The sequence below is a fragment of the Mytilus trossulus genome, chromosome 8, assembly GCF_036588685.1.
Source record: "Mytilus trossulus isolate FHL-02 chromosome 8, PNRI_Mtr1.1.1.hap1, whole genome shotgun sequence".
Lineage (NCBI taxonomy): Eukaryota > Metazoa > Mollusca > Bivalvia > Mytilida > Mytilidae > Mytilus > Mytilus trossulus.
The window spans coordinates 6,999,979-7,016,717 of record NC_086380.1 but is presented as its reverse complement, the minus strand read 5'-3'; the positions used below and the strand labels follow the sequence as shown (position 1 = coordinate 7,016,717).

The following is a 16,739-nucleotide window of genomic DNA, read 5'->3' as shown; positions in this document are numbered from 1 at the left end:
TGAAGCAATCACTAACCACAGAGGTAAGGAGTTCAAGGTCGGCTGATGGGAGGAACATTACATTCCTATTATAAAATACAAGTAAGTATTACACTTCTACAGCCGAATGTTGGTGGTTCCCTCCGGGTATCCTGACTTCCTTCACCTCAAAATAGTGGAGCGTACTTAAAGTGGCACCATTAAACACAGACTTGATATATTTTAATAGTCAAAAAATGAAATAACAAAAATACAGAACTCTGAGAAAAATTCTAGACAAAATGTCCATAAGAAAAATGCAAAATCAAAAGCTCAAACACTTCAAATGTATTGTTAAAAATTTGTCATATCTCTGCTTGGTACAGACATTTTCTTATGTAGACAATGGTATTAAATCTGGTTTTATAGCATACTGAACCATCACTTGTATGACAGCCGCATAAATTTCCATTATATCGACCATAAGATGTAAACAAAACAAACAGGTATAATAGGTAAAAATGTCAAAAAAGGGATATATCAGTCAACATTATGTTATACCAGTAATCTTAAATAAAGGCAACAGTAGTATACCGCTGTTCAAAACTCATAAATCCATGGACAAAAAACAAAATCGGGGTAACAAACTAAAACCGAGGGAAACGCATTAAATATAAGAGGAGAACAACGACGCAACACCGAAACGCAACAGCACACAGAAACGGACCAAGCAACAGACAAAACACCACGAGAATAACAAATATAACATCAAAACCAAATATATGAATTTGGGATAGACAAGTACCGTGCCAAGTCTTATCTCAAAAATAAGAGAAAACACAAACGACTCAACGTTAAAATGCAACACACACACAGAAACGAACAATCTTATAACAATGGCCATCTTCCTGACTTGGTACAGGACACTTTTAAAGGGGAATAAAAGTGGTGGGTTGAACCTGGTTTTATGGCATGCCAAACCTCGCACTTTAATGGCACAGCTAAATATAACATTGAAATGAAAACAAAATAATACAGGACTACAATACAAATAAAAAGGAGAACATATTAGACAAAGAAAAGCATGATTAATAGATAACAAAAAGCATCAGGTTTAAAATTCTTAAACACTGTTAAACAAACAAATATGTCAGCTACGAAAAACTAACAAATATGTCAGCTAAGAAAAACAAAAGTCAAAAAGACAAAGAACATAAGCAAAAACGAAAGACAAGAATGCAAATATTTATAAAGTAAGTCATTTATATCTTCCGTTGTATTGCTACATGTAGTTGTTTAAAATATAAGATTTAAGATTTCTTCCGTCTTATATGTTGGTGTCGTATATATAATCTTAAATTTCAAAAAATTTAATAGAACGGGATAAAAGAATAACAATTACTTTCACAATTCTAGAATAATTCGGAAGGTCACATTCCTGAAAAATAAGTCGTATAAACTTAACAAATATGGTGTCAATCAAGAAATCAAGCATCTAGATTATCTACCAGCGAAAAATCGCATAAGTTAGTCTAGACACAGACAGGTCGTCTAGATCAGCTAATTCATGACGGTGTTCATAAAATTTACAGAGAGTCATTTTTAATATGTCCTCCTTATACCTCTGTTGGTGCTGTTTCGTCGTAAGGAGCATACTACCTTTATACGAAGTGCGTATAGTGTGAGAATGCATGCGTAACGTATCATTGAGATATGTGAATACTATATGATGGATCAAAGGGTATTTTACTGATGTGAAATGAGAAATCGATCAATTGAAGGTTGAAATCACCTTTTTTGTGATCATGGTATGAAGCAGTCCTTCTTGAATTGGCAGTATCCTTAATGTAAAGTTCACCGGGATATTTTTAAAAGTACTGACTCAAATCTCAAAATCTACCCATTAAACATGATTGTAATATATGTGTGATATGTCATAAAAAGTAGAACAAAATAAGATTGGGAAATTGGACAAAACTATATATGACCAGATCATATTCACTATAGTGTTTTAAATGGTAATCAAGATTTAACACGCTATGCAATTTTTTAAACAACAATGATATAAAGCGTGGAAAACTTACAGATTTAAATACCTACTCTTTGTCAACAAGTTTTAAATGTTCATTTGGGACGTAAATAACACAAAAATATCTTTATGTGTTAATTGGCCTACTTTCTTGAAAAAGATTTTTGATGTGAAATGGAGAATTTTATTAACGAAAATACTTTTGAACTGTCATCCATTATAGGGATCCGTTAGTGGCCCGTTGTAAATCAAGTTAACTGCCCCTATCGAGATGAAACCCCTACCCGTTTACCCAATATGTATTTCGTTTTTCTTATAAATTATCAAAATTGAAAGAACAAATATTACACGCGTTACAACTAAAAGAATACGGGGTCAAAAATGACGGTAATGTGTAAAAAAACAAAATCGTATTACAGCAGACCAGTTCAGCTTTAACATTTAAATGAAGTCTGCGTTAAAATGTAAATTTGTAGTATTGTAATTTTAACATTGAATTGAAGGAACTTAATGTGGTATTTTTTTTTTTGTCAATTCAATGTTCACATGTTAATCAAGTCTTTCAGTTTAATACAGTTTGAATACAGACATGAGAATAAACATCGTATATTGTCCAACATTATAAATGTAATTTAATAGCCCAAATCGGACACGTAAAAATGCTCCCTATTTGTTGCAAAACGAAATGTCTTTTATTAAAATTTCATTTTTTAAAAGCTTTATATAAAAGTGTTCAGTGAAGAATAAAGTTTTTAAATTTCATCAAAGATGCCAGGCTTATAAAATATGACTTTTCGAATGGTATGCCTTTCAACTCAATACAGTTATGCATTAAATTAATGAGGTGTTGAATACGCTGTGCATTGAATCTAAACACTTTAAATTTCATGAAGGAAATACTACGTTTTGTACTTTAAACCACTCATCTGTGATCATTTAGAAATCTACATTAAAAACTTGCAGAATTGCCTTGTACATATTTAAGATGGTAATGTTAAATCTTATTCAGGGTCAGATTGAGTTTTGGAAGTGTTACAAATATATGCAACATATTTCAATATACATGTAGTAATAATAAGACTGGTTATTCAACATATTTTTTTGAAAATCATAAAGCCGCATTCCGTTGTTTTAAGGAGATAACACTAATGTTTAAATAAAGGCAACAGTAGTATATCGCTGTTCGAAAGTAATAAATCGATTGAGAGAAAACAAATCAGGGTTTCAAACTAAACAAAGGAAACTATTGTTTACCGCTGTTCGAAAGTCATAAATCGATTAAGAGAAAACAAATCCGGGTTTCAAACTAAAGAAAGACAATAGTAGTATACCGCTGTTCGAAAGTCATAAATCGATTGATAGAAAACACATCTGGGTTTCAAACTAATTAAAGACAGCAGTAGCATACCGCTGTTCGAAAGTCATCAATGGATTGAGAGAAAATAAATCCGGGTTTCAAACTAGACAAAGGAAACTATTGTTTACCGCTGTTCGAAAGTCATAAATCGATTGAGAGAAAACAAATCCGGGTTTCAAACTAAACAAAGACAACAGTAGTATACCGCTGTTCGAAAGTCATAAATCGATTGAAAAAAAACAAATTCGGAATACAAACTAAATAGAGGCAACATTAGTATACCGCTGTTCGAAAGTCATAAATCAATTGAAAGAAAACAAATATGGGTTTCAAACTAAAACCGATGGAAACACATCAACTGTTCGAATGTTGAATGTCGATGAATCACTCCTAGCTATCTGGCGTTAATCACCAATAAAACTTTTGAAGTTGGTTATTGAGGGACGGAACATCATCAATATATGTGAACGTCAAATAAAAAAAATAATCCCGTGCCAATATGATTTTTATTAATATATAAAAAAGAAGATGTGGTATGATTGCAAATGAGACAACTACCTACAAAAGACCAAAATGAAACAAACATTAACAACTATAGGTCACCGTACGGCCTTCAACAATGAGCAAAGCCCATACCGCATAGTCAGCTATAAAAGGCCCCGATAAGAATGTAAAACAATTCAAACGAGAAAACTAACGGTCTTATTTATGTAAAAAAATGAACGAAAAACAAAAATGTAACACATAAACAAACGACAATTACTAAATTACAGGCTCCTGACTTAGGACAGGCACATAGATAAGTATTATGGCGGGGTTAAATATGTTAGCGGGATCCCAACCCTCCCCCTAAGTGGGACGGTGGTAAAACAGTACAACACAAGAAGGAACTACAAAAATCAGTTGGAAAAGGCTCAACTCATCAGATAGACAAAAACAAGTGGACGTGGTAATGCATGTATTTAGAAGGTTTTGTAGGAATTCTACTTCAAGGACAACAGTCGACTCTCGTTATCTCGAAGTCAGACGGACCAGATGAATATTTCGAGACACCCGTAGTTCGACTCAAACGAATACCGGAAGGATAACAGACCAAGGGAAACAACTCTTGCTTAGCTGATTATGGCAAAAATAAATCCTGGTGGATATGTGTCGGGGATCGATATTCTGTTCTGAGATCGACCTATCTTTATGTAATTGTTTTTTATGATTATAATAAAATTGTGTTTTTTAGTTTGTCACTCTTTTTTATTTGTACAATAACTCATTTGTTCGTGGTTTCTTGTCGATATTCTGTTCTGAGATCGATGTATTTTTATGTAATTGTGTTTTATGATTATAAAAAAAATAGTTTTTTTTAAGTTTGTCTCTCTTTTTCTTTGTAGAATAACTCATTTTCTTGTGGTTTCTAGTCGACAGTATAATATTTTACATTGGTACATTATTAAAAAAATACGATTTGTATTCAATAATTTAATAATAATCATCATCACATGCACTAACAATATAACATTTCTACAATAATAAACAAATATCTTTAATTAAACACAGATAGTTTTGAAAAGTTTTAATGTCTTTCAATCCTGTTTTGACGACTCAGCTCTCTGGTTGAAGATATATATGTCACTTTGCTTTACACACAAACTGTGGAAGTGGTGTTTCATCACAAAAGAGTGAACAAAGTTCAAGTGAGACATTGTGCTGTTCGAATTCTGAACTGTCTCGAGATGAGCATTTAAGGTGTTAAGAGCATCAAACACGGAATTCATTGACGGTATTGGAGCAGGTACTGGTTCATCTTTCTGGTCACTCTGATCGTCGGTTGCGGATCTGGAGGAGATGATATCGTCTATGATATCTGTGTCTGTCATCTCGGCGGACGTTGTCAAAATGTCGTCAACACTTGTGTAGTCTTCTATACTGGTACCGGTTGGTAACCCGATTCTGCAGAGTAGCGCCAAGGGAATGTCGTCGTCTGCATCGTCGTCGATATCGTCACTAGGTGTGATAACGTGTGATTCGAAACCTGCATGGTGATAACAGTTTGCTATTGTTGTTTGACTTAACTTTACTCCAGGCATGATTTAACATACGAATTCCGTCAATTTTCAACGCATGTTAAAATGTGAAGATGTAGTCGATCTTTCAGTTGAAGAATAGGATTCATTGTGATGTATATCTAAAATACATTTTAATTTTTTATATTACATTTAATAATGGATATTATTGAAATGTTTTAAAAAATCCAAGTCCCATTGACGTCAATGGACGTGTATACCTCATTGCATCTGCATTCATCAGTAACCTTTAGTTTCCTTTTTAGTTGACCGACAAGGTTATGCTTGTGAGGGTTGCTGCTCACAAGGAAGCTATTAAACCAAGAGTTTCAAATGGTGAAGTTTAAATCATCCCTTCGTAAATTTGACGGACGCCATCACGAGTTGGTTGACCGTTATGGAATAACCGTTTCACATATGATATCGTATATTACTTACGTCGTAACTATAATCCCCTTCCCTTTCATGAATGTGACCTACCGAATTAGACTACTTACCAGATTTGTAATCACATAAGCGACACGACGGGTGCAACATGTGGAGCAGGATCTGCTTATCCTTTCGGATCACCTTAGATCACCCCTAGTTTTTGGTGGGGTTCGTGTAGTTTATTCTTTAGTTTTCTATGTTGTGTCATGTGAATTATTGTTTTTCTGTTTGTCCTTTTCATTTTTAGCCATGGCGTTGTCAGTTTGTTTTAGATTTATGAGATTGACTGTCCCTTTGGTATCTTTCGTCCCTCTTTTATGCGTTTGAGATTTGAGACAATTGGCTTAAAGATCTGGTAATCATTAAATGTTAACGAGAGTATGGGGAAATATCGAACTTGAATGTCGGACGATGGCATTGATTGAACAAACGGCATTATACCTTTGTAGGACACAGAAAGTAATCGTTCATCTGTATCGTAAAAAAGAAACCAAATCATATTTATATATAATAAAAACATAATTTTAATATAAATATTTCAAATATGACATGAAAATAATATTATAGCAAATGATACACAGATATACTTAAAACATATATAAATTGTTTGGTAAAGTAAACATTCATAACAAACTTGTCTTTTCTTTTAAATCCAAAATAAATTATCATTTTGTTCTTTTGTGAATGCACTTTGATAAAAAAAAATCAATGATTTTAAATATCAAAAAAAATCCTAATGAATAGTAAAAGAGGTTGGTTCACTATAAAAGACACATGAATATGTTTTTATTTCTCTTCTGTTCTCCCATATTTTTAACTGATGGTAGTCATTATAATACTATGTTTACATATACATCAGTCATTTGAAAATAATACATCTAATTCCCTTGATAATAGATGAAAGTAGCTGAAATTATATAAAAGCAAATTTTAATTCAAAAAATATACCAGAATATAACAAAATAAACTTAACGTTTGTTTTGATAAATGATCATCTTGTTGATCTTTGAGAAAATAAAGTAATATCTGAAAAAAATAAAACTATCAAAACTAGAAAACTACTCTTGATGACACGTGACAAATTTCCTAACAATTGTCTCAGAAAATTAACATTATTGGCTAAACCCATTATTACCCTTTATGTAAATGAGTTGAATCTACTTATGAAATACACTATATAAATGTGTAAGTTTGAAGCTATGCGAATGGTACTTAAATAGTACATTTTGAATAAAGAGGAATAGCGTGTGTGTAAAATGTGTCATTTCAAATTCTTTCCTACAAATGAAACTAACTTAAATTTCTAACAGTTTTAGTAAATATGTTTTATATTGAGCATTTGGTAAGTGATTCGAGTATATGATGTTAATACACATGGATAACTAATACAGATTTACTCATTCGTCACAGTGTATCGTAGTGCCTTCCCTGCTTAAATACGGTCACACATTGTAATGCGATCTGAAAATTTGTAGCATCCCCACGTTGCAGTGAATATACATAATATTACAAAAATACACATGTTTTACTCTAATATTAATGTAAATACTATTTATTATATATTTTGATTAGTCTCAAATAAATAACATATTTTGATATGACCTGCGTAGAATGACTGAACGATCATAGTGCAGGTGATAAAACAATAGTTTAAAATCTCTCCCATCAAAGCAAACTATACTTCAAACTATAAGTTTACTTCGTGAGTATTCTTGTAACAATACATTTATTCCCATGTTTCGTCAGGTATACATTCCTGAAATATTTTCTGTCGATTGTTTCCTTTGACATCAAATACGAACATCAAAAATTAAACAAATCTGTTCATAAATGAGTTGTTTCGAATTTTTCTGATAATGTTTTCCAATCACAATCTCCCACAAGTTTATTTATCTCCTGGATCATTGATGTCTCCACAGGGGCAAAAACTTCACACGTATATCGTAATTTCTTTGATCGTGTCCAACTAAAACTGTTATCAAAACACAAGAAATCTGAAAATGTGAAAATACTTATAAATTAACATTCATTTTATGTTTTTTTGTTTATCATAGAATAGTTACTTGAAGGAATCCCTAGGTGACTACATGATCGCTAAAAAGATAAGTATGCATTTAAGCACTTTATAGAAAGACTTTGGTGATCCTTGGATACCGGTGATATAATTTCCATTTCATTGACAAATCTTACAACACAGCATTTAATTTGACGGGGAAAGAAGTGTTATTTTCTTCTCCTAGCGCTATAATTGGACTAATGTCAGCGACGGTACCATAACCTCAATAGCACCAGCTTCGGTTTTGACTTAATTTTATCAAACCTTTCGAAAATTTTATGTTGATGTATTCATACATTTCTAGGGAACAAAGGTTCATATTCGTTCGAGCAAAGCAGACCTAGGACATATTTGGTGATTTTTTATGTACCATTAGGCCATAAAACTCTACATATAATCAGGTACTACACATCTTATTTAAGCGTACCTGATGGCGGTAAATAAAATCGTGGTTCTGACACACCATATTTACAAAGTGTTAATTTAATTTTGAATCTACTTTATTATATCAAAATGATATCCAATGTTCTGAATATTCTTATTTATAACCGCATTTATAAACAAAAGAAAAATATTTTGAAATTTGTCCTTGATAGACTTTATTATTCAATATAGAACAAAGACAACATGGACACGTTTCATTTATCAATATAACAAGTAAAAGTGTGAGCTACTACTCACTAGTATTTATTACCCCAGCCTAAATATTTCAGTAAACAGGAAAATATTTAAGTGATTAATCTGAAAACGCATATCACGATGTAGCTGGCTTATATTAACCCTGAAAACCAATTTAAAAAAAATATCATTGTATTGTAGTTCCTGAAAAAGATTCGACGAAAATGTTGAACTTGGCTTTCATGTGTAAAATAATACAAGTGTTCAGTAAACAGGAAGTGGTTGAGTGATGAATCCGAAAATGCTTCACACAGTATAAATGACTTATAATTACACTGACACTAAATTTCAGAAATCATTGTATTGAGTTCCTTAGAAAAATGTGACGAAAATTTTCAACTTGGCTATGATTTGTAAAATAATACAAGTGATCGGTACATACACATTGTCGTGGGCTAGTATTTGTGCATCCAGCTTTTGTTTTTTTTAGCGTGCGTTCATCTTAATATGAACATATAATTTCAACTTTTAGCTTAATGAAAGATGTAACAATCATTGTAAGATACTTACACTTTCCACTTTTCTCACAAGTGTAGGTGCCATCTTGAATTACTACATTACTATCGGTTCTTTCAATAGGTAATAGCTCTTTGTATTTTTCATTTTCCCATAAGAACAGTCCAAATGATATGTCATGCTCCTCAGTTTTGAATTCCCAACTAAAAAAAAAGTTTTAAAAATGTAAACAGTATAAACGTATTAAAACTTTTGCAATTTGGCTGATTTTTGCCTCTCAGTGACCTTAGATCTGCTCCGAATAACTTTCTCAGTCCAAGCAGTCAGTTTTTAATTATTATGTCACTTTTTAAAATTGCGGGAACTTGTGTGATGTTTAGTGTAAATACGTTATTGATTAAAAGATATATCATTTCTTCACATAGAGTACATTTATACAGAAAGAGCAAAATGATGGCATATTTTTTTCGAAACAAATTTATACAATCGACTGTATACAAAAGTGCCAACAAGATAATATTGAATCAATTTTGGCTTATTGGTACCAATTATTGCTATGTTTACCAATGATTTCTGTTAAGAAGGATCACACAGTTTTGTCAATATGATGAAACTATATGCTTCTGTTATGCAAAATGGATAACTAGCTAGCTTTAAAACTAGATTTAACCCACCATTTTCTTCACAAAATGCATGTACAAAGTCCGGAATATGAGATGTTATTCACTAGTTCCATCAACTGACTTAGTCGAGCGTTCTGTTTCGTCACGTTTTATGGACTTCCTCTATTTAGAATTTACCTTACACTTCTGTGATTTTGCTGATCGATTTTAGAACGCAGTTCTAATTTTTGTTTCTCAACAATGTCACTTGTTCATTCTGTAGCTATACAACTCCTTACCCTAAATTAAAAAACCAAAGCAACCAAATCGTCATGTTTAGACTAATTATATAAAAACAATAATCAAATTACCTTAATACACTCCCTGTTTTTTCAACTATATATTCCAAGTACAGTTTATCACCATTTGGGACAGTTGCTGATTGCAGTTGTAAATTAAAGTCAGTATTTTCTAGATAAAATTCTTTTGGCACTGGTCCTCCTTGACCAATCTAAAATAGAATTAGAGGTTTTATATCCTACTGATCCCGTAGTATTTTCAAAACTTTTCTAAACTCTTCTTTGTAAAAAACATCACATGTACGTCAAATAAGATGATGCAACAATTTCAAATTTTCAAGTTTAATGCTGGATAAAAAAAATATTAGATGATTTTAAAAATATAGAAATCTACACTATTAAACAGATTTTCAAAACACATAAAGTTGAATGGGATATACAACTAAGAGAACTAAACAGGTGAGTGAAAAAACAGAGGGCAAATGGACGCGAAAACTGGATATATGTGTATCCTACTATTCATTCTTAACTAGCCATGCGAATCCATACTAACCCACAAATCATGACAGGAAATAAGACACTTTCATAATAAGGTGCAACATGTAGAGCAGGATATGCTTACCCTCCTGGAGCACCAGCGACCACCCCCAGTTTTATTGTTTTTCGTGTTTTCTATGTTATGTTTATGAACTGTTGTTAGTCTGTTTGATTTTTATAAGCCACGGCGTTGTCAGTTTTTTTTAACTTATGAGTTTGAAAGTCCCGTATCAGTTTTGCTCAGACTTATATAATCTACCTACGCAACACATGAGTCTGTCTTAATTTCATTCCGACTTACAAGATCTATTAACTCACCATAGAGGCACAATTAGGATTTCCATCTGGATCTGTTAACTTTCCACCATAGCAGGCTGGTAGATTGTCTGCATCAATGTAACGTAACAATAAGTCTTTGTAATCACCTGAAATATTAAACATTAAAGGAGTTTTATTTCATGATTTTTTTCAATTCCTCTTATTTTTTACTGTTCCCTTTTAATCGTTATCTAAGCAGTTTAATGAGGGTCTGAATTACAATATTCGTAAAGTGTATGAAACTAAATGCCAACTTCGACCTTTTTTTTACACTAAAGACTAGAATAATTCATAACTAAGATATGCCGGTTTGATAAACTTGTATAAATTATCATGTTTTTGTTTTAACTTTTTTTTTATACATTACAGCTATTGCATAATATGCAAAGTAGATAATAATACAGATGCAGGATTCGCGTAGTTAGGACCGTAGTTAAGACGGTTTGTGATTATAAGCACTATGTATAACATTTGGTTGTGGCAAATTAAAGTTAGAGAACGGTCACGACAGATTTAGCCAGGTTTACATTTATAAAGGGGCATGACTCAAGATAGGTAAGAGTAACGACACTCATTTTCGAACTTGATCTGTGTTTTGTGGTAACATTTATTGTGTATATGTAAAGGCAACAGAAGTAATAAATCAATATTGAGAGAATACAAATCCCGGTTACAAACTAAATCCGAGGGAAACACATACGAAATTGAATTGACAAACAATTCTTGACGTTGAGCAATGTGCAGTAAAATCTTATGTCCTATATAACAAAAACATTTAAAGTAGACAAAATATGTTAAAGCAACAAAATGAATAAAATAAAATAAATCAAACTGTACGACTTACCTCCCTTAACGTGTATTTTCTGTTTTGTGTCTTCGCTGATAAGCGGCTTTGATATTCTATATAGTATCGGAAATATTCGAGGTGCTAGAATATAATGAAATAAAAAAAATATAGCTTACAAAATAGGAACTACTGAGTTGCCTGGACTGCAAATAAAAGAATCTTGCATTTCATTAAATCAAAAGTTGATACAGTTAAGTTTTATCTTTTGTTTTATTGTTATCTTCAGACCCTACATTGATTTTATATTCTTAAACAGAACACTTTTCAGTCGTATTCGTTTGAGTGAAATATATATGGTGTAAGCATTTCAATTGAATCTAAAAAATATCGATATGTAGATGTCCATTGTTATAATACGGCTGCCTTATTTCAATATGACTTTTGTTTTAAGTTACCCTTTTTTAATTGACATTCTATAGTGTGTATTTCTATGTTGTGATGTTACACTCTTGTTTCAGATAAGGGTGAAGGTTGGTACCTTTGAAGATGTTTCTTGGTTTTTTTTTTAGATTAGTCCGTTGGTTTTCACGTTTAATGGTTTAACACGAGTAATATTTTGGAACCCTTTATAGCTTGCTGTTCAGTGTGAACCTATGCTAAGTGTTGACGACCGTACTTTGACCTATAATGGTTTACTTTTACAAATTGTGACTTGGATGGAGAGTTGTCTTATTGGTACTTATACCACATCTTCTTAAATATGTGGTCTCATTTATTCTAAATCATAAAGTTTCTTGTATTTATATTCATTCTTATAATTTAGGAGTTGACTCATTTTCCTATATATTTTAGCATGTTAAATAATAAGTATACAAGCGTGGCCCTCTTATAACAAGATTAGATAAAAGCAACAGTAGTATACCGCTGTTCAAAAGACATATTTCGATTGAAAGAAAAACAAATCCGGGTTTATAAACTAAAACAGAGGGAAACACATCAACTGTAAGAGGAAAACAACGAAACAACAGAAACACTGAAGAGCAACAAAAACAAACGGCAATGCTACATACATGGAAACGAACAATAATATAACAGCTGCTATTTTCCAGACTTGGTACAGACTATTTGGAGAAAATAATGGTGATTTAAACCTAGTTTTGTGGCTAGCTAAACCTCTCGCTTTAATGGCAAATTAAATATAACTTAATAATAATATCAGTTAAAATTAACATTATTACGTGTACTCACCATTGATTACTAAAAGTCTCTTCAACATTTCTGGATAATTGTCTTCCAACATCTTTACTAAACTTAAGTGCATCTTTATGCCTGAAAAAATATTTTAAGTTGTTGCAATTACCGTCGCTGCGTTACTTTAAAAACAAATTTTGAAAACACCCTTTTTCCCTCTTCCATAAGTAACGCTATTATGGTTCATTCATTTGTGTGTATTGGTTGTAAATATATTTTTTGACATATTTTGTCGAAATATTTTAATCATTTTAAAGTTTATACAATCTCTAATGTTAGCTACGCATAAAATTTAATATGATAGTCTTTAACGTTTGACGAAATATTTTAATCTCTTCAAAGTTTGTACAATCTCTAATTTTAGCCAAGCATAAACAATAAATTGTATGATAATTCTATTCCCAATGTAACTTACCAGGGAGCCAAAGCGCCGACGTTCCGGTGTTTCCCATATCACATATAACTGTCATTCCGTCGACTGGATAACCCAACTTTGTAATGGAAAAAAACGAATTATTCTATTATTTGAAGAAAATATAACGATACCAATACTTTGTTTTGTCTCGTCTCAATCGATTTTCAAGATTTTAACATCGGTGAACTACAGTCGCCTTAACTTATACATGTTAAAGTGTAAAATAAAGTAAAAGTAAAATGACAAAAATACTGAACTCCGAGGAAAATTCAAAAGAGAAAATCTCTTATCAATTGGCAAAATCAAACACATCAAACGAATAAATAACAACTGACATATTCCTGACTTGGTACACTAGTGTTGTTTTTGTTTCGATGAACAGTTTGTTGCAATGATTACATACTATATCTTATAAAAATAATGACCCACATATTATTTTGTTTTGCAAATTTGTATATACTCCTTTATTATAACAAAACATTATATAAGACATAATCCATATTAGAAATTAACATCTTTTTATATGTACCTACAATTGAATACAGTAAGTTTGCTGTGAGTTTTTCTTTTTCGATTATTAAAAAACTTTCATCAGATAAATAACAGTTTACTTTTTTTCTATTTTCAGGTCAACATAGAATGTATTCAGTGTTAAGTCAAAAAGATGAGTGGATAGCCTTTTACAGGTCGAAATGACATTACAAATTATGATAAGCATGAAGTAAAATTACAAAAATACTTTACTCTGAAGAAAATTCAAAACGGATAATCCCTAATCGAATGGCAAAATCAAAAGCTCAAACACATCACAAGAATGGACAACTGTTTTTCCTGATTGGTACAGACATTTTCTTATGAAACTAAAGGTTGATAAAACCTGGTATTATAGCTAGCTAAACCTCTGATTTGTATGACAGTCACATGGAATTATAAGCAATAAAACCTTCACTTACCTTTTTGCTTTGTTCCTCCCAGTCTCTGACGGTCCATTCACACTGATGTAGTTTATTCCTCTCGAAATCGGATTTCTTTGTTGAACGCATTAAGCCTTTCAGATCTATATTCCCATATAATTCTACACGTATAGGAGAACCATCTTTTGCATGACCGCAAAATCCACCAGTTAAATATTTGTCCATCACCTAAATTTTCGATATGTAATTATGATATCATTCCTTATAAAAAAAACGAAGTTGTATGCTTACCTATAGGAATATTTTAAGGATAAACACACCTCTGAGCTTTACTGTACTGGTGATGACGTCTTTACATTAAATTTGTTGAAGGTGTATTTTTTTGCCATACAAATGTTCGAGAATTCATGAATTACTTATCCATTAAATATGTGATTTGAACTAGTTTGGGTCGATACCACTGCTGGTGGACGTTTCGTCCCCGAGGGTATCACCAGTAAAGTAGTCAGCACTGGGTGACATGAATATCAATTATGTAGTCATTTTTATAAAATTTCCTGTGACAAAACTTTGATTTTTTTGGAAAAAACTAAGGATTTTCTTATCCCAGGAATAGATTACCTTAGCCGTATTTGGCAAAACGTTTTGGAATTTTAGGTCCGCAATGCTCTTCAACTTCGTACGTGTTTGGCTTTACAACTATTTTGATCTGAGCGTCACTGATGAGTCTTTTGGTAACTGTTCCAGTAGTTTCGAGTACTAGTAGAGATGTAATGTGTGACTTGTATTTCTTTTGCTATTTGTTTTAGTACTTTGTATTGAGCTTATGAGTCAATAATTTTGTGACTGACTTCTATGGTTTTTTATTTAAATAATATGGTGTTTCGTTACACCACTGTACCAGATAAGAGGAGGATGCAGTGCTAAAAAATGTAAAAATCCTCCAGCATTCTTTATTGTGCCTGTAATTCAATGGTTTTCGTGTGTTGCTGTGCATGTATATCATTTTTTGTCGTTTATTTTTTGTACATAAACAACGGTGTTAAGTTTTCTTTTAATAATTGGTCTACAATTGTAATTTCAGTGCCTTTTATAGCTTGCTATGATGTATAGTTTTCTCATTTTTGGAGAGCCACGGTGACCTATAGTTATTTTAGACTTCTACGTCAGCTGGTCTCTGGTGGAAAGTTGAACTATTGGCAATCATACCAAAATTTCCTTCTCATTTGAATGCACTGCAACTTCTTGCTATTAGCACAAACATCGTCTGACTCTCACAGTTTAAAACAGAGTAACCAGTTTTGTGGTCTTGAAAAATTCAATGAATTTGAAAACGTATGAAGGAAAAATAGATATGTTTACCCTGTAAAAACAATGAAAAATCAGTATATAATATGTATAGTTACCTCTGGTATTTTGTATTCTTTAAGAATTGTATCAACTTTTGCCTTTTGTCTGAATTCGACACTCTAATAAAAATAAACCAGAAAAGTATGTTTTATAAGTTATCAGTATTTGAATGATTTTCAAATCACTTAAAATGGTGTTTTCACATTCTGTTATGGTTGAATCCTGTCCTGTTATCTATATGCAGCATGAAGAGACAGTTTATGTTTCATACAGCACTGGGTGTGATATAATCAGATTATTACATGGCATTTTTTCATATCGCATGTATTATCAGCACTAAGTTAAATATCAGACCAAGAGCCGCATAGCTCGAGGGCCGATAATAAATGCGATATGATCTTTTTATCATATCCTTCAACAGTAGAAAACAATAACAGATATAAATATATACAACTCGTCTAAACATCAACCCAACAATGTTAGATCTGTAAATTTGCTTTCGCAAATTTTTGGTTCTTCCCTCGCCGGGATTCGAACCCATACTACTGTGATATCGTGACACCATATCGCCTGCACTGCAGCCGTCCCGCTAGACCACACGACCACCTGGGCTCTACAAAAATAGAGCTTTCGCTGGCCGTAAATATATATATATATATTGATCCTTTTACGTGTTTCCCGAAGTTAAAAGAATAAAAAAGTTCACGGACGTCGGACCCAAAATTGTATAACATTCAGTATGAAATCTTTCTACCATATACCTTCATAGAGAGAAAAAAAAATCCATTTTAATATTGACGAATCGACACAAAAATAATTCAACAATATACACCATGAACATTGTTTGGAAGAGTCAACTTTTTTAAAAGAAACTTTCTAAATTATGTTTCAGAAAAACTTTAAAAAGGCATTTATTTAATTTTTTTTTTTAATTTTTTTTAATTTTTATTTATTTCATTATTTTACACAATATTCTTTCCAGTATTCAAATAATTGTTTTGTATACTACTTTGTAATGTTTTTCACTGAAAACGTAGCATTGAGGTGTATCTTCCGGAATTTGCCGAGTATCACCGGAATGCCATGTGATAACTTTACGGTAACTTGCATGTGATAACAATCGAAGCATTTGATAAACTTTTCATATCAGCCCGCTAGGCACCAATTTGAAAAATATGGAATATACATGAATGTAATGCTATTATCATACGGTACAAATCCTAAGTTTTTTAGTCTAAGACAAGTA

The 16,739-nt window shown here is 31.9% G+C and overlaps 1 protein-coding gene across 5 annotated transcripts in view; it reads right to left on the bottom strand.

The window, feature by feature from the left end:
- Positions 1–6,515: 6,515 nt before the first annotated feature.
- LOC134728202 (retinal-binding protein-like) overlaps positions 6,516–16,739 on the bottom strand; it is a 33,638-nt gene continuing 23,414 nt past the window's right edge. For all 5 annotated transcript variants that reach the window (XM_063592714.1, XM_063592713.1, XM_063592712.1 and 2 more), the window contains 9 exons: positions 15,550–15,612; positions 14,183–14,371; positions 13,230–13,305; positions 12,812–12,892; positions 11,621–11,704; positions 10,777–10,883; positions 9,994–10,133; positions 9,075–9,223; positions 6,516–7,824 (listed from right to left, as the gene is read on the bottom strand). In XM_063592714.1, the coding sequence (XP_063448784.1) occupies positions 7,655–7,824; positions 9,075–9,223; positions 9,994–10,133; positions 10,777–10,883; positions 11,621–11,704; positions 12,812–12,892; positions 13,230–13,305; positions 14,183–14,371; positions 15,550–15,612 (1,059 nt within the window). In that variant the 3' untranslated portion in view covers positions 6,516–7,654. The remainder of the gene's footprint in view (positions 7,825–9,074; positions 9,224–9,993; positions 10,134–10,776; positions 10,884–11,620; positions 11,705–12,811; positions 12,893–13,229; positions 13,306–14,182; positions 14,372–15,549; positions 15,613–16,739) is intronic.